General features: G+C 39.6%; 1 protein-coding gene across 1 annotated transcript; it reads left to right on the top strand.

The window, feature by feature from the left end:
• The first annotated feature begins 207 nt into the window (after nt 1-207).
• On the top strand, nt 208-5,926 carry LOC110674329. The gene is made up of 2 exons (XM_021838624.1): nt 208-1,135; nt 5,772-5,926. The coding sequence occupies exons 1-2, from the start codon at nt 208-210 to the stop codon at nt 5,924-5,926; spliced, it is 1,083 nt and encodes a 360-aa protein (XP_021694316.1).
• Nucleotides 5,927-24,269: the final 18,343 nt, after the last annotated feature.

Below are 24,269 nucleotides of genomic sequence, written 5' to 3'. Positions count from 1 at the left end.
TCGACGTACGCTCTTCAAGCTAAAGCCCTTTTTTTCGTACCGCGGAGACCCTATACAAATTAAATTAGTGGTTGTTGAAGCAAATCGTTACAAATAGTTTAGCGGAGTGGTGGGTGACATGGCAGAGGATTCAGGCGGCGGAGGAGGGCCATCCTGGGCGTTTGGGTCCAGGTATAATGGCCTGGATATAGATCAACAAGAGTTGGAATGGACAACAAAAGAAAGCATAAGGAGATCCAGTTCACAAAGCTGATGAAAGTGGACAGTTACAATGGACCACGTTTTTTGACCCTGAAGCGAACGGACCAGGACGAGACAATGAAAACGGTATCCCCGTTTTTCATTAGGAAGGCAATGAACAACATAACCCTGAATGTTACTATTGTTAGGACGAAAGATGGCGGCCTCTTACTCAAGACCGTTGACCGACAACAGGCAGAGAAACTGAAGAAGCAAAACGTTTTTGGAGGAATCATCAATATCGAAATCACCGAACAACCTACTTTGAACAGTTCTCGCGGAACCATATTTTGCCCTGATCTAAAAATGCACACTGATGAGGAGATCCTTGATGAGCTGAGCTCCCAACACGTGACTGACGTGAAAAGGGTTCATCGTCGCAACAAAAAAGGTGATTTCGAAGATTCCGGAGTGTTCATTTTAACGTTCGACCTTGGACATCTACCAAACTCGATCGACGCCGGCTTCCATTGCTGCAAAATCAAGCAGTACATACCTCCACCACTACGGTGTATGAACTGTTTAAAATTCGGCCATAAGAGGTCAGTTTGCAAAGGCAATCAAATATGTGCCAGTTGTGCCAACCTCTACCATGACAAGACCCAGTGTCAACAAGGGTTGAAATGCGTCGTATGTCGTGGAGATCATCACACTTTGTCAAAGGACTGCCCTGTCTACAAAGATAAATTAGAGATTCAACGCATCAAGGTCACCGAGAAGATAACGTATCGCGAAGCCAGACAAAAGAGAAGACTACAAGCACCCGACCCTAATCCTCCCAGGCTGAGGCAACCGTTCTCTAGTCTATTCAAATCCCAGCACAATGAAGCAGATCAACAAAAGAACAATGAAATGACCAATCGTTCCAACGAAGATCACATCGCTTCAACAGAACGTAACTCATCAAACCATCGACCAAATCAACAACGCCCGGTAGCAAACCGAGCAATCAGCAGCACCCAGATAAATTCTACGAGGTCCACCAATAATACACCAATTCCCATCTGTACAACAAATGAGAGAGATAACAATCTAAATGATCAAAACAGCGTACCACCAAGTATGGAACAACATTTTCCAAACCAACCCAGTATCCCAATAATGAAAAACAGTACTTACACCACCAATAACACATCAAACGAAAATGAAAAGAATATATCTAATTCTAACACGACTAACATTATAACAGAATCAAACAATCTCAGTATACTTTCACAGTTTATCACATAATCGATCAATATCGATGAAGAGCAATTCAGTGACAATACAATGTAATTCTTTGTAATAACACTACACATCTCTTGGACAATTTCTCGTTACAGCCATGGATTGTTGCATATTACAGTGGAATTTATATGGATTCTACAACAATTTCAATGAACTTAAATTGTTAATAAGTAACTTCAACCCCTTTGCAATTTGTATCCAAGAGAGTTACTGTAATCACTCTCGAAAACCTACGCTTAAAAATTACTCAATATATTATAAACTAGACCAATTTCACATGCGAGCCTCAGGCGGAGTAGCGATTTGCGTCAAAGACGGATTTCACTCAAGAGAGTTAGAACTTAATACTGATCTACAAGCTGTAGCAGTAAGAATGTTACCCGCTTGAATTCACACTTGTCTCATTGTATCTACCTCCAGATCAGCATATACAAAGATCACAGTTAGATGACTTCATTCAACAGTTGCCGACTCCATTTTTAGTAACTACTGATTGTAATTCACATAATACGATATGGGGTAGTGAGTTGGATAATGCCCGGGGAAGAATGATAGAATCGACAATCAATGACTGGAACTTGAACATCTTTAATGACGGTTCACCAACCCACTTTAGCGTGGCGCACAATAGTTTCTCAGCCATAGATATTTCATTCGGATCTCCTTGTTTATCAAGACATTTTAATTGGATGGTACACACTGATCTATGCTCAAGTGACCATTTCCCAATTTTAATATCACCACTCACGCGGATTATTAATTCTTCGAGACGCCCTCGTTGGATAACGTCGGCAGCTGATTGGTATACATTCCAGAATGTAGTAACTACTACATTAGATGAGCAAAATCCATCAACTCCCTTAGACCAACTAGACCACTTTTCTTCAAGCGTTTTACATTCAGCGAAACAAACGATCCCTCAAACGTCTAGCATAGTCAAAAAGTGTAAACCGCCATGGTGGTGCAGCGAGGTCCCGAAATAAAGCGCTCAAAGAATTCAATCGCACTTTTAACTCTGAGTCAGAAAAAGCGAACAAAATTGCAAAAGCGAAAGCACGACGCGTTATTCGTCGTTGCCAAAGAGAATCGTGTCAAAAGTATGTAACATCTATTGATAACTCAACACCTATAAACGAAATTTGGTCGAAAGTACAAAAAATTTCAGGAAAAACTAGCTTCCAAGGTGTAACATGCTTAAAAGATAGCTCAGGATTAATACATTCGCCGAATGAAATCGCTGAAGAATTTGGCAGACAGTTTGCATTTACGTCAAGTATAGCGGCCTATTCACCTGAATTCAGGCAACAAATGATAGATTTTCAAACTAACGAAACTATATTGTACGACGAAATCGACCAAAATGATCTTAATAAAGATTTTACGATGCAGGAGTTACAGATTGCGCTAAAGAGTTGTAAGGGAAGTTCTACTGATCCAGACAATATCCATTATGATATGTTGAAAAACCTTCCATTTGATGCTTACTACTATCTACTTAAAACTTTTAACAGAATCTGGAACCAAAGAGTGTTCCCTGACCAATGGAGAGAGGCAATAATTATTGCCATTAAAAAGCCGAACAAAAACCCTCTAAATCCGAAAAACTACCGGCCTATTTCTCTAACATGTTGTGTATGTAAAGTTTTTGAAAAAATGGTGAATCGACGTCTTACATGGTACCTTGAATCAAATGGCTTCATTGATAGCTGCCAATCTGATTTTCGAAAATATCAAAGTACTCTCGATAATTTAACAATATTAGAAAACGACATACTAGAAGGCTTCTTTCTCGAATAAATAACATTTGGTTTGTGTCTTCTTTGACCTTGAAAAAGCTTATGATACTACTTGGAAGTTCAAAATTCTAAAAACCCTTTCAACATACGGGATTCGAGGAAACATGCTGCATTTCATCGACAACTTTCTGCAAGATAGAAAATTCCGAGTAGCAATTGGTAATACGTTTTCGTCAAAATTTTCGCAAGTAGTTGATACCCACAGATTTTTAGGCATGATCTTTGATAAAAAACTAAATTGGAATTGCCATATAAGACAAACCAAAGCGAAATCCATGAGAGCTGTGAAGATAATTCGAACTCTTTCTAACATGACTGCACAATGCATTAGTATTGTCAAGATTAGAATATGGAAGTATCATATACAACTCAGCTTCTGCAACACGCTTGAAGCAATTAGATCCTGTTCACCACCTTGGTGTCAGATTGGCAATAGGAGCTTATAGGACAAGTCCTACTGTAAGTATCCTTTTTGAGGCAGGTATATTACCGTTATCATACAGAAGAGATATTCAAACGCTGGTTTACGAAATAAAAGTAATAACTTTACATTCCCATCCTTTAAACAATAAAATTTCGAGTACAGACCATTCGACCCAAACAAAAGCCAAAAATTCTTTTATAAATCGATTTCAGAACTCATTTTCTGAACAACCATGAATCCAAAACATCCAAGAACTCCTGATGACAATCCGTAGAATAAATAAAATCGTACATTTTTTGTGGGTTCCAAGCCATGTGGGTATTTCAGGTAATTAAATTGCCGATCAATTGGCAAAAGAAGCCACTCAATGCCAAAACTATTAATGATCTGATCGTTTCAATAAAACAAAGTGTTAGAAACACATGGCAACACTTTTGGGAAGCATTGGAGGGCAACAAACTACGGTCAATTAAACCAACGATATCCCAATGGAGCACCTCAAATTGCTCACGAAGAAAAGACTCGGTTATTTTAGCTAGACTAAGAATTGGTCACACGAGAATAACTCATGAGTCTATTTTTAAGTGTGACGATCCTCCACCATGTTCAAATTGCAATACAGCACTTACTGTTCAACATTTAGTAGATTCTTGTTCACTATATGCAACTATCCGAAGAAAATACAGTGTTAATATCCAAAATGTATGTAATGATTCCGATAAAAACGAAAATTTATTCAAATTCTTAAAGGAAACAAAACTTTATAATGAAATTTGATGTAAAATAATATGTAGCATTAATCATTAGGCTTAAGTTTGTTTTTTTTTTTGTATATCATATGTATTGTAACGTTATATTCTCTGGAGTAGATGCAGATAGCCATTATAGTGCTATGCATCCTAAATAAACCAATTAATTATTTAATTAATTATTAATTATTTCTATCAATATTTTATTGCTAAGAATTTTGCAAGCATATTCGGATTCAGGGAGCTTCAATTTATTATGTAGAGTTGTTTTGAAAACTAACAATTATCGCATTGATAAATGATCAATTTCCCGATTTTTTATTTTAGAGATATTTTTGGCACTAAAATTACTTTTGTTAGAAAATTTCGGTACTTGAGCCAATAAGGCTCACCTTCGTACTTGTTTTTCTGCATTCAAATCAAGCGTGTGCTAGAATAAGGGCGTAAGTCGCATGATCGATTTCTCTTCATCGATCCTCTCTTCCGTGAATAAAGGTGACAAGATGCGGGTGTGTCAGCAATTTTTCACTTGAGGACGCAGGGCAGCGATGCAAACTTGCATCCTGAGGAGAAAAAATACTTATAAACTTGCGTCTTGTCGCCTTTATTCACAGAAGAGAGGATCTATGAAGAGAAATCGATCATGCGACTTACGCCCTTATTCTAGCACACGCTTGAAATGTTTGGCATTGCCAACATTATAGAAATCAGACAAGAAAAACCATGAAAAATGATCAATTTCACCCGAAATTACGGTAGTCCTCTACGGGCATTGGATGTAGACTATGCTGGAACATGACTTGCAAGCCCTTGGAGTTTTCGAACTTCGGGTGCTTAGGCCGATCTTTGACGGCATCCAGTAGAGCTGTATATAATAACACATGATGAACTGCGAGCTCGAGGAAATCTACGGTGAACCTAGAATTCTGAAGTTGTCAAAAGCTGGAAGTTTCCGAGGAACGCATCCGAGGTAGCTTTCGAAGGAAGAGTTAGCTGTGTTACGGCGTAGATTTGAAGATGCGTTTTATTGTAGTAAAAATGTCAAATTTATAAATGTATGATGAAATTAACAGCAACGTAATTACTTTGGGAATAAGATTAGGGTTAACTTTGCACCCCACAGCTCCGATCAATCGCACTGAACGCGATCTTCACAAAAACTAATAAACTTCCCATCGCATACCATAAAGAATCCAAACAAGTGCGCTGATTGAAAAAGTACACGTCCAATATTTTCCCAATCAAGTAGTGCCGAGCTGGTGCGCATCATCGTTCCTGGGAGCTTTCCGCATAAATTTCCGTTACCCCTAATTGAAATACTCTGTTACTTTTTAGCAACCCACACGGATGCTCGTTCGTTCGGTGGAACATCCCAAAGCGCAGAGTTCATCATCATAAAACAACAATCCGTCGCTACGGAAGGAGTCCGAGGAAGTATTGGGGGTGCGGAGTCCGCATCAACTCTCGTGCCCTGCATCTCCGGAGCGTAAATCTTGAACCTGTCGATGAAGATAGTGAATGTGTGCTCGTATATCTTCCCCATTTCTTAAACTACCAAACAAGATGTGCCGCTTGCACTTTCCCAGGCATCATCAAGAACAACAGCAGCCGTAACACAGTCAAGAGCCAACAGCAAGCAGGAAGACATAAACCCGAGCTTGAGCTTTTGAGACCCATAAGTTATCGCCTCCCCCCACCATAGCACAAAGCCCAGGACGTGTTTACTTCGTTGACTTAGGATTTTTTCTCGCTTCTCAGCGGATCTTTTCTCAAACTATCTGCACGGGGTTTTTTATCCCCCGACCAAAAGTGCAAAGTGAATGTAGTTGTACTTCCGAGGCGGAACAAATCAGCGCGAACAGGGAAAAAATCTTCGCAGCAGTTACCTCACCGGTTCACTGTAGGACAGAGTTTGAAATTTGAAGCCAAAAAAAAAAAAAAAAAAACATGTTATATTTTTCATGAATTATGGAGTTGTATTCCACACTTATCAACTTCCACAGTTATTAACTGAGAGCTTTTTTCGCCAAAGTTGCAATTTACGCATTCGTATCTCTATGTCTATGTTCTTTATGTCCAGGTTAGCCAAGAAAAATTCCATTACGAAAAGATCCTGGACCGACAGGGAATCGAAACCAGACACCTTCAGCATGCACACATAAATTATTTTACGGATTCCTGTGAAATCTCAACAACTGAACGGTTCGGTAAAATAAATTACCGGAGTACGGTAAATTTTCACAGTATTCGGTAAAAATTCACCGGAATCCTTAAAATTCCGACGAAATTACGGTGTTTTATTTCACCGAACTGTTCAGCTGTTGAGATTACAGTGAAATTCACCGTAAGAGCTTAGTGTGTGGCTTTGCTTTGTAGCCGCGGACTCTAACCACTCGGCTAAGGAAGGCCCAATCTGGTAAGTGTGACACCTAAATTGGACATGACAGCCACCGAACAAACATCAATTGAAGCTTCACTTGAAATGACAGTTTATTTATTTCCTATTTTCACTAACAAGGCAAAGTCTTAGCCAGTCAACCAATCAGGCAGAAATGAATGTCATATTTGAAATTATATTAGTAAATAAATTCAAAACTAAAATGTATTACTTTTAGACCGATTCCTGTTCATTATGGAATTTAGTTGCGACATTTTCAATTCTAGCCCATAGTGCGGTTGTTGCTCGTAAAAAATAGCGAGGAAGGGCAGAAGATTTATGGCGAAACGTTTCAAGTGGCCTCCCTTCACCACCACCAATCCCACACCGTTTCCGATTTCGACTCGGAGTTTTGACGTGGATACTTTCCTTACCAGTGCCACGTCCTGCAAGAAGTTCCGCAGATGTTAAAGGACGTCTTTTTGCACTCAATCTTGCACTCGAATGACGACGACGACGAAGGCGACGATAGTTTTATTATAGAAGGTAGGTGTGTTTTGCGAAACTTCTTCAAAGACCGTGAATAGATCTGCACAGAAGACGAACTCGAACGACTCATAGTAAACAACCAAGGAAAATAAATAAGCACTCGTGGCAGAGGATTAGGCCCTTTGCGTGTCGTCGACTTCAATTGCATGGGAATGCACAACTCGCTCGTAGAGCAGCGCTCTCTGCATGTGAATCTCGGGTGAAGCTCTGCCGTGGGTTGGCGTGAAGAAGCGAACGCCAAGTTCACTATGCCGGAGCGTTGGGGCGTGGAATGAATCGTCTTTGATGTTATGCAGCGCAGAATCAATATAAAGTTCCGGAAGCTTTTGTGCCGTTATGAGATATTCACTTTCAAACGAAGGAACATTCTCTGGGGATGAAAACATATTAAATGGAATTGAAATAAGTAGCGTAAACGCTCAAGAAGCAGGTGAAACCAAAACAAGTGCTTGCTGTTTATGCACGTATCAGAAAATTTGATGAATTGAATAGAATTGCTGCTTTTCAAATTATTTTGATAGGCTTGAAAATTTGATTGCACATTAAAAGCTTGTACCGTTTTGATTCATATTACGGACAGCTTCAAATTCCGGACACGCTACTTTGTATGGGAAACATTTCACCCGAAATGTAACATTATTTTGATTTTGTTTTGAACTGATGCTATCAAAACAAAAATAGATACCATGCCCACACAGTTACGGATCACCCACAGTGACGGATCACTTTGGCGTTCAACATCGGATAACTCGCTCAAAACATAAACGTTGACGTAAAACATATTTTTCCCATGTTATACTGTTTGTCTTCTACCATTTGTAGTGTTAAGCACAACGTTCAACCGCTAAATAGCGGTGTATTTGACAAATGTTTAGTTGGTACCACACAGCTATCATTATACGTTCGTTTTCTGTAAGAAGTGCCGTCAGCATTCATAAGCTCCCACAGCTGTGCACAGGTGGTAAAATTCAAATGTTATAGCATAAAATATACTCATTCGTTTCGATTGAGTATGAATTCATCTTTGGAAAACAATTTTCTCGATTGTTGATTCTAAATATAGAATATTAGCACTTCTAACTAGTGATCCATAATATGGATCAGGAAATGATTGTTTACCACGGTTATGGATCACTTATAAAGAATCTAGATTTCTGCCATTTTAAGCATTGGATTCGACATTTTCAGACAATAGCACTAAGGATAAAAATAATAAACATCAAGGTTTGTAAATTTCATTTTTTAGCCGACGAAAATGGGTGAAAAACTTGGTGTGGAGCGAAAACAGTTCATGTCTCAGTTATTACAATGCAGCATCACAAACAAAAGGCATTTTACCCTTGTTTCCAGCTCGAACACTGCTATTTTTTGCAGTAATATATGACGCAATGTTAACTTTCTTCAAAACATGCAATACATATGCATTGAGTTGAAAATCTCTTGATTTTGCGCACTGATCCGTAATATGTCACAATTTGATCCATAATATGAACGTTGATCCATAATATGGTTTTCAGAAACCTATGCAATTTTTAATTTTTATGCAATCCTATGTAAATATTATACTCAAAATAGTTAACTAACCGAAGTTCCAATTTGAAACGATTCGATTCGTGCTTTTAAATTACCATTTTACGTTTTCCATGTTGTTTTATTGAATTTTATAGGTTTGACTCCACACTATTTGATCCATAACTGTGGGGTCATGGTATAATTTGTAAAACAATACATCTTCTTAGCTTCAATAAGTAAGTATTAGTGATGCTATGTAGTACATCTTTAACACATAAATGTATGTTCTAATGATGTATTGGGAAACATCTTCTATGACATGAAAGATGTTTTATAAGCCGCCATTTTTTGCGCTGTTTCGGTGATATAAGTGTACAAAATAAAGTTATCCATATTCACCACAAAACATACCAATTTGTATGAATCAAGTATTTTATTCATTTATAAAACAAGTTGTGTTACTTGGGTGGTTTGACGATTTCAATTGATGATTTTACTGTTCTATTAATGATTATCATGAGCTGTCCGGAATTCGAATCAAAGTGTCCGGAGTATGAGGCAAAAGTGAGGAAGCGTCCGGAATAAGAATCATTAAAAGGCTACACATTTTGATTTATTTAATATTATTCAAGTTGCAGAAGCGTATTCTTTACCCACCATTCGAAAGTTAAAGGTTTCCGACGTTCGATAACGCTAAGGAATCATACAGAATGATTTATTTTGTATGCTCTATGCTGGGTTATACTTCACTGAGGCCTTAAGTGTCCGTAATATGAATCAAAACGGTACTTCAGACAAAGTTTCGATTTTCCGGTTACAAATGAATATAGACATTTTATAAATCTGTTATATTTAGCTCGAATGCCCTGAAATTGATTTTTGATAGTCAAGTTTTTATCTATCATGAGCCCTAGGTAAAGGGTGTACGGAATCAAATTGCACCACTTTTAAATGGCTGTAACTTTTTACCCGTTGGGTATTTTCTATTGATATTTTGGGTGTAATTTGTTCAATGTGTATTTGTTTACTCTGTGTAAGTTTCTCTAGCAGATGTACAATTGTTGTGAAGAACAGCAGCGGCGCAAATAAATTTTGCGCTCGTACCTCGAAAGCTGGGAATGGTACATTCTACGGTGTCTCGTGTTTTTAATCGGTACCACGAACGTTTGACCATCGATAGGAAAGACAAATGTGGTAAAATCAGATCACCGTATAGCGTTTAGTATCACAAACGGGTAGTTCAAGCTTTGAAGAGGAATCCCAACAGTTCACTTCGAGATGTTGCGAAGAACCTTTCGTGAAAGAAAATTTTCGTTCAAGATGCGAAAAAAAGCAATTCACGATGAACGACAGAATACGGTGGGTAAAACCGGTGCCCGGAAGTTCTACACCCAGCTGTTGACGAAACTACATTGCCTCGTTATGGATGATGAGACGTATGTAGAAGCATACTTCCGGCAGCTTCTGGTGCTCCAGTTTTTCACTATTCTTCGATTCTCCTGAGGACGTTTGCCGAAAAATATATGATTTGGCAAGAAACTTGCTTGTGTAGAAAGCTGAACACCCAATTCGTAACAACTGGAACGGTCAATGGGCAGCTTTACCTAAAGGAATGCCTCCAAAAGCGTTTACTTCTTCTTCTGAGGTCACACGATGGTCCTACGATTTTCTGGCCAGATTTGGCCTCGTGCCATTACTCGAAAGAGGTTTTGGAGTGGTACAAGGCTAAGGAGGTTAATTTCGCGCTGAAGCATTTTACCCCTGAATGCACCATTACTGCAGCCAATTGTAAAGTACTGAGCCATCATGAAGCAGGCACTTCGGAAGCATCCTAAGGAAGTGACATCGGAGGAAGATATGAAGAAAAAAATGCACTGCCGCAAAAAAAAATTAATGCACTGACGCAAGAACAAAAATTGGTCCAAGTTTTATACAGGACCTTATGAGTAGTATGAAGAGAGAAGTTCGTGCATTTGGATATGTAATTGAAATTGAATAGAACAAACATGGGAAAATATTTACAGTCATCTCTCCCTTACTCGATATCCGGTATCTCGATATCGAATTAGGGAACCACAGTAAGAGTTGGTTTTCATGGCTACCTCGATGGTCCCTTGGATCGCATACGCACTGGTTTTGTGTTCTGTAACTCGATACTTCCCTAATTCGATGGTCCCTTCAATATCGAGTTACGGAGTGTTGACTGTATAACATGTTTAATTTTACTCCCTGAAATTTTCAAGATGATTGGTTAAACGTGCAATTTTTGCCAAATATTTGTGTGTTGCAATTTGATCCCGTACACCCTTCACTTAACCCGTAAAGGCCTGAGTGAAAGCAAAAATTCTAAAATCCTCGCCGCTCTGCGAATTCTTATTGGATTTAAATGATTTTTTGTCAGTATACTGGCACACATATCTAGCTTCTAGAAGTGGACAGAGGAACGCGGAAATATTCATGTGCCCGGAGTTATTCTGGTGGAACACTGGGTCAGGTCGGATGAGAAGGGTACTGTGCGTTTGTGCCCCTGGAGGTAGGCAAATTTCAAATCACAGATAATTTCCGCAATCGGTTATAGGCCACTAAATGACGGAATTTTGAGAAAATTGCATCAGTGTTAACCTTTTGAGAAACATTGAATTGGATAACTATAAGGTTTGCATTTGATTAATACTACAAATGACCATTTCGGGTCCCGGTACACCTCAAACTTGCGATAAAGTGGCCAATTTGTAAGTAAACATCTGTGCCAAGCTTATGCGAACGCATTTTAGTGCACAATTGTGTTTGATTTCTACTTTCCGAGAATTGAAACGGATTAGTATACAACAAATGTATAGCCGGTTCTTCCGGGCAGCCATTCCGAATGGCCAGATCCGGTATATTTTAAGCGGTGCTAAACTCTTCATTTATTATGTTGAATATCAGATTTTAACGATTTATGGAAATTGAAATGATTGTCATTGCAAATAAATAAAGGTAACTTAGCATGTCACTAAAAATAGCCCTTTTTTACCTGACTTGACCCAGTGACCCATCGGAATAACTCCACCCACAGGAATATTTCCGAGTTCCTTTGGCTACTTCTAGAAACTAGATATGTGGGCCAGTGAACTGACAAAAAACCATTTGAATCCGTTAAGAATTCGTTGAGCGATGAGAGTTTCAGTATTTTTGCTTGCACTCAGGCCTACACGGGTTAACATCATCTGACCAATTTCTGACCATCGTGACAACATGTCTTCTTTAAGGTTCAAATGAAATTTACTGATGGAGGAAAGCAAACTGGTTAGACGATAGCAAGAAGCTCCTGCTGGATTTTTTGTCCGATTTTAAAGTTAATACATCCTTTGCATTTTTCTAGATTTCCTGAAGGTTTCTAGATGAGGATGTGAAAAATACCATCATCTCTAGGGGCTTTTATATTTTTGAATTTCATTATAATAGTTCTCACTTCTTCCACATCAGTCCCCAGGAGTTTTCGAAAATATTGTCTTGATTGAAAATGCTTGCTTAATCCTGAACAAGTTTTCGAAATTAGTTAGTAATAGTTTGTTTTCCTCCTTCAATGCCGGCTTCTGACGTTTTTTTTTTCTTTTTCAAAATTTTAGATAATCTCCCAAAGGGCTTACAGTTTGGGTGCAATTGAAAAGTTTTACTTTCCCTAATGGAGAAAACCGCTTTTAATTTCTTTTTGCACATCCTGTCATATCATTTTCATGGTAAGATTGCGAGTGCGTTGAAATTCTCCTTTTTTAACACGAATTAAGATTTTATGATTATCTTTTATAATCACGGAATCCAATTTTACTTCTCTTTTTGGTATTGCAATGCTCCTTGCTTCAACAATGGAATTTGTTGAAGTTTTGAGAGAATTGTCAATATCAAGTTTTGTTTGCAAAGAAATGTTAACATCAAGATTACAATCGATGTATCTTTCATATATATATTCCAGTCAGCTCGTAAACAATTGAAAGTGGAGCTAGTAGGATTGAGAATCGATCCATGGGATATTTGAAATGTAACACGGACATGATCAGAATCAAAATCAGTGTGAGTAATTAGTTGGCTAAAAAGCTTACGAGAGTCGGTTCGGATCAAATCAATCGTAGATTTGTTGCTAGAAGATGAAAAACAAGTGAGGCTCTCACGGGAATTAAATCTAGAAATATCTTGAAGAGCACTCATCGAATAAAATTCTTCCGTTGGAATTATTTTGCGAATTATTACATGAGTGATGTTTGGCATTAAAATCACCAACGACAAAAAATAACTTATTGTGAATCAATTTCCGAAAGTCATTTTGAAGCAATTTGACTTGCTGCTCAGTGCATTGAAAAGGCAAATAGGCGGCAAGGAAAGTATGTTTTCCAAGCTGTGTTTCAGAAACACCTAAAAAAAATGGTGTCAAATGACGAAAAAAAATTATGATACGCCTATGAATGATGATTGCAGCTCCCCCACATGCTCCATCAAATTACGACGATCATTACGACAAACAAAAAAAAATTGATCTCTTGTGAGTTTGGATCCAGGCTTCAAATAAGTTCCAGTAATAACTGCTATTTATATGTTATTCGCTGTTAGAAAATTAAACAACTCGCCCTCTCTACCATTCAAAGAACGAGCATTCCAAATTAAAATATTTCAAAAATATTTGGGTAGCTTGTCTTTTTTATTCCACAACAATTTACGTTATCTGCTCAGCAACATTTTTTCCACAAAAGTTAACGATTGACTTTCAGTATATTATCTGAATCGTAGAAATGCATAAACAAATATCGCCGAAATAGTTGCTTTTAACCACATTTTTTCAAATCAAATTCAAATGTTTATTCAATAATAACAAATCTAGCTTTCAAAACCATACCATAGTTTTGTTTGAATCAGTCCAAAATTTCCTACTCTTAAGGGAAGGAGTATTATTTTCGTTCTGCATTTATTCAAACAATTTGTTCGTCCAATTCATAAGTCGCTTGGAATTTCTTGATAATAATGAGTTATTATTAACGAAATTCTATATTCTTGTTGTATTATAACATGTTTTGCTTTAAATCCACACATGCTTTCTCAAATCTTTGAAGTTTCATCAGGAATTACATTGAACGTTGATGGGGAGATTTTTCGGGACCTCTTAACAGAGAAGCACGATGGTTTTCAGTGCAGAATTCTTTAAGCTGTAATGTGTTTATTTATAAGTTTAACTCGCAGGCAATAAATTCATGTTTACTTACAACTGGTCGCCTTAATTCGATTGATCCCCAACAAACTTGATTTCGATGCGTAACTAGAGGATCCCTATTGGAGTATTTAATTCAGTTTGCTTAGATCAAATTAATAAATCAGAAGTAACTTACAGCCAAAGCACAATGGGTATTTCAGAAATCGGATCTGAGGACAATATCTGAGACGTAGTGCTCTTAATAACCTATACTAGAACAAATTATTCTTAGTTTCAGGATTTTACTGTCTATCGTACTGCGTATCATACTTATAGCGCAAGGTACCGTAACAATAATAACTGGCACAATCTAAATACTTTTGATATAACTAGTAATTTTCAATATTTAGGAAGAAAGAATTCACATTATTCTTGGCATCTACCATGACTTGCGAAATGTATGTGGGTTTTGACGTTCGTTGGTCGCCCTGACGTTTCTTACGCAAAGGTTCATATCACCCGTTGCGTGCATAGTCTCGTCGAGGGGTATCGCGTATCCATTCAATTCAAATCAGTGCTGCCAGTGGTGGCAACAGACATTATTTTGTTTGCTTACGCTCTTTATAGTCTTCTTCTTCTTTCTGGCGTTACGTCCCAACTGGGACAGAGCCTGCTTCTCAGCTTAGTGTTCTTATGAGCACTTCCACAGTTATTAACTGAGAGCTTTCTATGCCCATCGACCATTTTTTGCATGTGTATATCGTGTGGCAGGTACGAAAATACTCTATGCCCTGGGAAGTCGAGAAAAATGTCCAACCCGAAAAGATCCTCGACCGGTTGGATTCGAACCCACGACCCTCAGCTTGGTCTTGCTGAATAACTGCGCGTTTATCTCTTTATAGTCCTGTAGTTTTTCAATAAACGTATTTTAATTGTTGCCTCATATTTTGGAAAAAATGTGTATCCTTTTCTAAAGATTCAAAGCTGTATTTGCCAATATTTCCCGATGAATTCTTAGAAGTTTTCAGATGATAAAAGCGTTTTATACTTTCCCAGAAATTCTCAAAGGTTCCCATGCAATTTTCGAGGGGTTCTCTAGCGAATTTCGACGATTCTGCAAAATCTCTAATCTTAAAGAATATAGATATTACACATAATTTGCAATTGAATTTAAACAAGTGAAGTTTGCGAAATAACACGTCTGCTCGGTGACAACTTTTTTTGGAAACTTTACTTCAATTTGTTCATTTAATCCAATTGTAAAGTAACATATACACTCTGTCCAGTTAGCTTAAAACCTCGTTTTTTGTCATTTACTTGTATTGAAAAATAATATTGACCCTCCCTACTGAACAATGCTTGTATTGGTGAAAGCATCTCGATTAATCTGAACTGTCAGATATTCATTCCTGTTTACTTGTTTGTTATGGTGAAAATATTTTATCCGGTGTAGGGGAACTGGGGGTAATATGCCCATAGGGGGCAAAACGCGCCACCATCGATTTGGACGAACGATGTGTTTTAGAATGCCTTTTTTCACCCTAGGTCATAGAAAATGGATAAAAATGCTTTTTCTAATATGTTTTTATGTGTTTTTCTCAACCGAAGCGATAAAATTGTATAAAACGTTTTTCGCTGTTTTCCTTGCAATTTTGTGCGATTTTCAATGTCATTTTTTAGGTCGATAAATAATCAAATTTCTGAAACTATTGCCGAGAGCCAACTTGTGCACTGTCATAGTTTGTAATACGTGCAAAACATATGTTAAATTTTCCCTCAAAAAGCTTATTGAAGGACCTAAACTTTAATCAACTCTGGGGGCAAAACGCCCACCCCTATTTCATAACACCAAAACAGCCGTTTGAATTCAAATTCTACCAAACGTTGAAGTTACGCAAAAAATTGAACCTTACAAATGCACATTTTTCGCATCAGCATGTATACTATTATTGAACAATAACATCTGAACAAACGCCCGGATGTATGCAACATACAAACAAGCATGATTGTGTGCGTTCGTTTACAGCATGGCTAACGCCAAAATCAAGCGGGGCGTTTTACCCTGAAAAACAATACATATGCAGTTAAGCAAGCAATTTTTTAAAATTAATTTATAAACCCCAGAAAAGTTAAAATGAATAGCTGTTTCTACTATTTGGTAGAAAACATGTTTGTCTATCCGACCATAATTAAAAACGAGCATAAAACAATGTTTTTCACATCTAAAATCGCTGTTCTCCTTAACGTGGGCAAACTACCCCCAGTCCCCCTACAGTAAACTTGCGAACATTCTCGTTTTTATAAAGGTTCAAGTGTTTTGCACAACAATATATCATTATGTCGAAGGAAAAATCTCTTTTCGACAAAGAGAAAGGCTAAATTCGAGTATTTCGTCGAGAAAACGTAGAAATTCGAGAAATAGCACGCCATATTAGTCGATCCTATCAAGGTGTGTTATCGTATCGTGTGTAATCGACTAAACCAAGTAAATCTAAGCTTTCCGCTCCTGAAAAACGTAAAATTGTTAGAATTGCTTCGAATTCCATGAAATTCTTGAAGTAGTTTAAACAGGAACGCAATATGGAGATTAGTAAGGGGACAGCTCGTCAGGTTTTGGTCAAAAGTCCGCACATCAAAAGGGCCACGAAGGTGAAAGCTCCAAACTTGACTCCTTCTCACATTGAGAGACGACTGAAATTTGCAAAAAATAATATTAATCGGCAGTAGGATACGGTAAGTTACCAGCAGAACATTAAAAATTGACATGCGACTCTATGACATATGTGTACCAGAAATCACTAATACGGTCCAATATCCATTCAGACGAATTCCAGCAATGCAAAGAAGGTCAATCTGGATGGCCAGATGGATTCAACGGACATTCGCGTGATTTGAGGAAAGACGAGCAATACTTCACGTCTCGAAACTTTGGTCGAGGCTCATGCATGGTGTGGGCAGGTTTTTGCGCATCTGGGAAGATTCCGCCGCAAGAAGTAATGCCGCTATCCACACCAGCAAGGAAACTAAGCAGTGGATTAAGGACTGTAAAATCGATCTGCTCGCTCTTCAGACATCAATCCCGTCGAAAACTTTGAGGCATTCTGGTTCGTATGATTTATGCCGGGGGAAACAGTATGCATGTGTAAGTGAGCCAAAATCAGCCATTTTGGAGGCTTGGTAAAGAGTACACTAAGGCAAAAATACTTAACGTTTTTAAAAGAACGTGGCACCACAATGATTACTGTTGAAACTTGTTAGTTTGACTTATGATTTCGGTAAACATTTTTCTCAAACCAACGCCATGATATCCCCGTCACTTTTTCAGGTAATGAATGTTAAAGTTTGCCATTTATTTCAGGTAAGTCCAATTATGAGCATGTTTTGATAACATGTGATTAGAATTATTTGAACTTGTACCCATTATCGATACCGGAGCAGTTGTTCTAGTGATTGCTATGGAAATGATTCAAAAACATGGTTCTTCAAAAATTAATATTTTTCATTTATGAAACTTATTATTTCATTTTCGAATGAAACCATTATTTTACTTGTTCATTAGTCATGATTTATGGAAAAAATAAGTGTTTTTGCCTCAGTGTATGCCAAACCTTATGTTCCAGGTCATCAACAGAAATGGCAAAGTAATCGATTATTGACAGGTTGAATTTGATTTTTTTTTTGCACTTTCTTGCCTATTTTCAGTGGTGTTCTTAACATAAGACTCTTAAGCTAAGTAGACAACAAGAATGTTAATATGTGCTCTTAAAATACTGATATTCTTGATAGCACTTTTTAATCTAGTACGAGATACTTTACAAGTCAAGAGCTCAATGGAATATATAAACATGCTTTGAAACTCTTTGAATTTTATTACAATACTTCCGAATTAGAGGTGGTCTAAAGTTAACTGTACATGTCTTGATTTTCAATAGTTGTTGAAACTTTCATTCGCCTAGATAGTCGCAAATACGATAAATCTCTCAAAGATTGCACAGACTCCCAAGGTTCCCAAGGAGTTCCAAGAAGGTTCAAAGAACTTTCCAAGTAAACTCTAAGGGGTCCCAAGCGTTTCTGAAGGGGTTTTCTCTTTTGTCATAGAATTTATTGCGGATTGACAAAGGCCTCCGTCGGTTCCTAAGGTGTAACATAGTATTTTAAAATGGTACTCGGCGTACCCAAATCCCTTGCGAACCTTTCAAAAATCCTCAAGATTTCTTGGCCCCTACTGAGGACGGGCGATGAGGGCAGGATCAAACATGTAACGCGTCGGACGAGTAAAGTGAAAAAGTATCGCATTCGATTAGTTCTTATTGATCCTTCGACCTTGACGCTTGCTCCTGGGCAGTGCAGGACTTTGAAAGCTTGATTAATTGAAGAAAATTACTAAGTGACCTTTGAAACAGCAAAAGGCTTTGTAAAACGAGGTAAAAGTGTACTGATTAATAAAAATGTAAAACTGAAACGTTAGATGAAAAAAATCGCATACCCCCTATTGACAAAGAAAGGTTTCAGATACAACTGCGGAAGTGTCCATAAAAACAGCGGTAGCGGTTAACGCGCAACTGTTCAGTAAGACAAAGCCGTGGGTCGTTGGTTCAGAACCCACCAGTGTAGAGGATCATTTCGTGAAGGAAATTTTCTCTGCTTCCTAGGCCATAAAGTATCTTCGTGCTTACCACACGATATACAAATGCAGAAAAGGTCAGTCAGCAAAGCAAGTTCTCAGGTAATAACTGTGGAAATTCTCATAAGAACACTAAGCTGAGAAGCAGGATCTGTCCCAATAGGGACATAATTCCATCAACAATATTGCTGTTTGCGTTTGACGTGCAAATCTTGCTCGAATGCGTTCCAAATGCGGTAACACAAACTAATCAAAGGACACTTAGCAACCATGATCCATATCACCGCCAACCTAGAAAAGAAAATCGATCTTTGACTTCGCCTTCCTTGTTGAAAATCTTACCACATTTGGTGTTCCCGCATTTGATATTTGCATTTCAAACGCACACAGCAATATGAAGAAACTTATAGAGCTTATAGTGCTTTCCTATCCGGATTACGGCAGAAGCAAATATGTCCATGCGATAGTAATTCAGAAATGGTCGCCAAGAAAAATATTTTCCGATACCTTCTTCCATAGGAATGGAAGACATTCGTAATATTGAATTGTCAAAGTCACGTGATATTCATGACATTTAATAGTACTGACTTCAAGATTAAATTGAAAGTTAATAATTAAATCAAAGTGCTCAATGTATTTTCAAAAACAATGGAGTAGTCATTATTTGTACTTGATAATGCCTATGTCAAACGAATCTCTTATCCTCCGTCCCGAAAAAAAAAAAAAAAACAGTAGAAAGAGAGCTGTCACCACGTCGCCCATTCACTTGTAGAACATCCCGCTGTCACTGCCAACAAAAGGATCTCACTTTTCTCGACATGAGGGACAACCCCGTTTTCGTGTCTGCCTCGGAACAAACGAGGCTGCATGTTCAGAACGAGAACATCATAAGCGAACGGCTACATTCAACTGGTGGCTGGCTGGGCAACGAGGGACAAAGGTAGGTATGCGGACCATGTTCGCATTCGTCAGTTAGTTCTGAACTCACATGCACACATACCCTTTCTCGCTCGGTATGGGGGGGCGATATTGTTCAACTCATTGTGCGACCTACCCAACTCCACTACCACACGGGTTGACGACGAGATAAAAGCGAAGATGGAAATTGCTTTTTCTGCCCGGTTGTTCCTTGTCAACCCGAAGGGTACTCGCGGCACTCGTGTGACGGTTCTATCTGCCGTTTCCAATCGCAATCTCCTTTCCCTCTCCAACCCCTTTTTAGGTGGTACAACGAGAATACGAATGGTTGACTAACGGTGACAGGGAAGATTGCAGCTAGCGAGCGGAGAATGGGTCCGATAGCGGTGAAGTAGAGCTGATAGCAGCCTGGTGGAAGTAATTGACGATAACGGCCATTCCGAAGTGAGTGTGTGCGTCTGCGTTCGGAAGTGCGATAGCTTACGTGCAGTTGAGTGGAAGCGAATTTGGTTTATTTTTATTGCTACATGACTTTTGCTTTTGGGGGTTTAACTAGACTACTGCAGCCGAAGAATGGCTGAGTTCAGCATTCATCACCTAATCGATATGTACCGGGATTGAAAGAGGAGAACAAATTATCACTAATTGCGAAAAAGCTCAAAAAATTGCCATGCAGTTGAAAGGGCGCACAATTTTAATTTGGGACTTACTAGTCCAATTGAAAATCAAGTTACACAGGACTTCGAAAATATTCTCAATCAAGAGAACGTTTTCGAAAATGCCTGGGAGACTGATTTGGAAGAAGTGAGAACTATTATTAAAAAAAATAAAAAATATGAAAGCTCCTGGCGATGATGGAATTTTCTACATCCTCATCAAGAAACTTCCAGCTAATCATTCTTGATTGATATATTTAACAAATGTTTTCAGTTGGTGTATTTTCAAAATTACCTTTCCCGAAGAAATCTAAGAAGAAGACGATGCAACCTCTCGACCTGGGGCACACCGATGAGCGCACCAACTCCAAGTGGGTGTCGGTATTTCATGGCCCTCACGGACGACTCCACACGATATTCTTTGGTGTATTTTATGCGACGGAAATCAGAAGCGACCGAATACATCATGCAGTACGTGCAAGAGATGAAGACTACGTTCGGCAGACCGCCGAAAATAATTCGATCGGACCAGTGTGGTGAATTCCAAAATCGAAAACTGACTGAGTTTTGTCGACAAGAGTGCACCGACAGCAGTTCATCAGCACCAGCCATACGCAGCAGAACGGTGTATCGGAAAGGAAGAACCGATCATTAGTCGATATGGGAAGGTGCCTGTTACTTGAAGGCGTCGTACTTTATCCCTTCAAGTCAGTGACCAAGAAGTTTGAAGAAGTCGGTGATCCTATCGTTGAGGTTGAGGAGGAGCATCTACTACGGGCAGAAAGCGAATCATCCGAAGATAGTGATTTCGAAGGATTCGATGAATCAACGTTTTACGTAGAGGGCGATTACGACACTGCAATCGAAGTCGAGGCCGGAGATGAAGTTCACGATGTGCGACGATCCAACCGTTCCAAAATTTGTGTTCCACCAGTGTGATATAGTAAAGCTGAAATTGCAGGTTGGCTTCTTCACAGCAAGTTGAACCACGTACGTATGAAGAAGCAATGCGAAGCCAAAAGCGCCATGAATGGAAGAAAGCCATGGACGATGAGTTTGCATCCCTTCAGGAGAATTCGACATGGAAAATCTCATAGATGTCTGCAAATAGAAAAGCTATGAGGATGTAAATGTGTCTACAAAAAAGCTCGATGAATCCGGCCAGGTAATCCGCTACAAGACACGGCTTGTAGCACAAGGCTATAGTTAAAGTTTGGAGTGGACTATCAGGAGGTGTTTGACAAAACACGCTACTCTTTGCACTCTACTATCAGTGGCTGTTTGTCGATCCCTGCAAGTACAAGCACATCGAAGCAAGCCAAAGGCTGGCTCCCAGGAAGAGGTATGTCTGCTGAAACGCAGCCTCTACGGGCTGAAACAAGCGGGGCGCATCTGGAATCAAAATATATCGGACAAACCGAAGAAGATAAGAAACAAGCAATCCAAGGCAGATCCCTGCCTCTACATCCGGAAGGTCGATAGAGGAATGTCATTCGTTTTACTGTATGTCGACGATATGCTCGTGGCAACTCAGGACAACGATGAATTCGAGCAGGTCTACCGCTACCTGTCGAAAAATTTCAAGCTGACGAGTCTAGGAGATATTACAAACTACCTGGACATTCAAGTAGACAGAACAAGTTGTGGTGATTTCCTTTTGAATCAATCGGCTTACATCCGTAAGATTGCTGAGAGGTTTATGGTAGAAGCAACGTCATCAAAAATACCCATGGCTCCTGGATATCGAAACTGTAACAAATAGGGGAGGAAAGTCTGACAAACGGTGAGCGCTACCGTAGCCTAGTTGGCACTTTACTGTGCGTTGCGGTGTGTATCAGGCCTGATTGCTTTTGCTTTTGCTTATGCAAACCGGAGCGTCTGAATACCACCGTCACAACAGCGTCTGTTACCCATAGCGGCTGATTATCGTCCGAGTGCCAGAGAAGGACTAAATATAAAACTGTGCACTATGACCACAGACAAACAGACGTCACACTCTCATCATCGTCCATCGACCACCTTTTTAACGATCGATTCAAAAATATGGTAGGTGGCCAATCCACCACCCGCAGCGCTCGCATCGTTTTTGTTCGCGTTTGACGTTTACACATTACCGCCATCTGTTGGCCTGTCGGCCAAACAGACTAATTTTAGCATTGGGCGTACATGTCCTCGTGACTATGATTTTGATCGAAATTTGTTCTAAGTGTTACGTCTGTTTGTCTGTGCTATGACCATCTGAACATTTAGGGAATTGGTGTCAGGCCCCGCAAACCATCCGTAAAAGGATCAAGCAACGAATAACCAACGAGAGAATACGAACCGGGACAATCGGCGAAGACCCCAGTGACGTAAAGCTGCAGCAACACACATGAGCTGGGAACAGCCTTCATAGTGATGGGTGATATGCAGAGGCGCGTGATCGGGTGGTGGCCGATCAATGATAGAAAGTGCAAGTTGAGGATACAGGGCCGGTTCTTCAACTTCAGAATAATAAACGTGCACAGTCCTCACTCCGGAAGCACTGATGATGATAAACATGCTCTTTATGCACAGTTCGAATGCGAGTACGACAGCTGCCCACGCCACAACGTCAAAATCATCAAAGGAGATTCAAACGCTCAGGTTGGCCAGGAGGAGGAGTTCAGACCGACTATTGGGAAGTTCAGCGCCCACCTGCTGAAGAACGAAAACGGATTACGACTAATTGATCTCGTCGCCTCCAAGAATATAAGAATATGGCAATTCGTAGCACCTGATTCCAGCATAGCCTTCCATACCGCTACACCTGGAGATCACCACAGCAGACAGAATCACAAATCGACCACGTTCTGATTGATGAACGGCACTTCTCGGACATTATCGACGTCAGGACCTATCGTGGCGCTAACATCGACTCTGACCACTATCTGGTTATGGTTAAACTGCGCTCAAAACTCTTCGTATTTAAAAATGTACAGTACCGACGGCCGCCCCGGTATGACCTAGAGCGGCTTAAGCAACCGGATGTCGCAAATGCATACGCGCAGCTCTTTGAGGCTGCATTACCGGAAGAGGGTGAGCTTAATGAAGCCCATCTTGAGGACTGCTAGAGAACAGTGAAGGCAGTCATCAACGATACAGCTAAGCGGGCACGTGGGACGGAGTCAATGGAAAGTTCTATCAGAAGCTCAAAGCACCCCGCAACGGCTTCATGCCGCAAGTCGAGATGTGCAGGTATAAGGTTGAGAGCATCTCGATGAACGAGCGTGAGGTGATCGAAAGGTGGAAGCAGCACTTCGAAGAACATATGAATGGCGCTGGATGCATAGGCAATTAAGATCAGAACAACGGAGGAAATGTTTTCGTCAGTACTGCTGGCGATGTAAACCAACCAGCCCTCATTTTTAGGGAGGTTAAGGATGCCATTTACCAACTCAAGAACAATAGAGCTGCTGGAAAGGATGGTATCGGAGCTGAACTCATATATATGGGCCCGGAGAGGCTGGCCATTTGTTTGCAACGGCTGATAGGCACAATCTGTGAAACAGAACAACTACCGGAGGAGTAGAAGGAAGGGGTAATATGCTCCATCTACAAGAAAGGCAACAAGTTAGATTGTGAGAACTTCCAAGCGATCACCATTCTAAATGCGGCCTACAAAGTATTATTCCAAATCATCTTCCGTCGTCTGTCACCTGTAGTAAACGAGCTCGTGGGAAGATATCAAGCCAGATACGTTGACGGCCGATCGACAACGGACCAGATCTTTACTGTATGACAAATCCTTCAAATGTGTCGTGAATACCAGGTCTCAACGCGTCACGTTTTCATTGATTTCAAGGCGGCATACGATAGTATCGACAGCGTAGAGCTATGGAAAATCATGGACGAGAACAGCTTTCTCGAGAAGCTCACGAGACTGATAAGAGCGACGATGGACGGTGTGCAAAATTGTGTGCAGGTTGCAGGCGAACACTCCTGTTCATTTGGGGACTACGACAAGGTGATGGACTTTCGTGCCTGTTGTTCAATACTGTCCTTCGTCGACGAATAC

This window comes from Aedes aegypti, chromosome 1 (genome assembly GCF_002204515.2).
Source record: "Aedes aegypti strain LVP_AGWG chromosome 1, AaegL5.0 Primary Assembly, whole genome shotgun sequence".
Lineage (NCBI taxonomy): Eukaryota > Metazoa > Arthropoda > Insecta > Diptera > Culicidae > Aedes > Aedes aegypti.
This window is presented reverse-complemented; position numbering and strand designations above follow the sequence as displayed.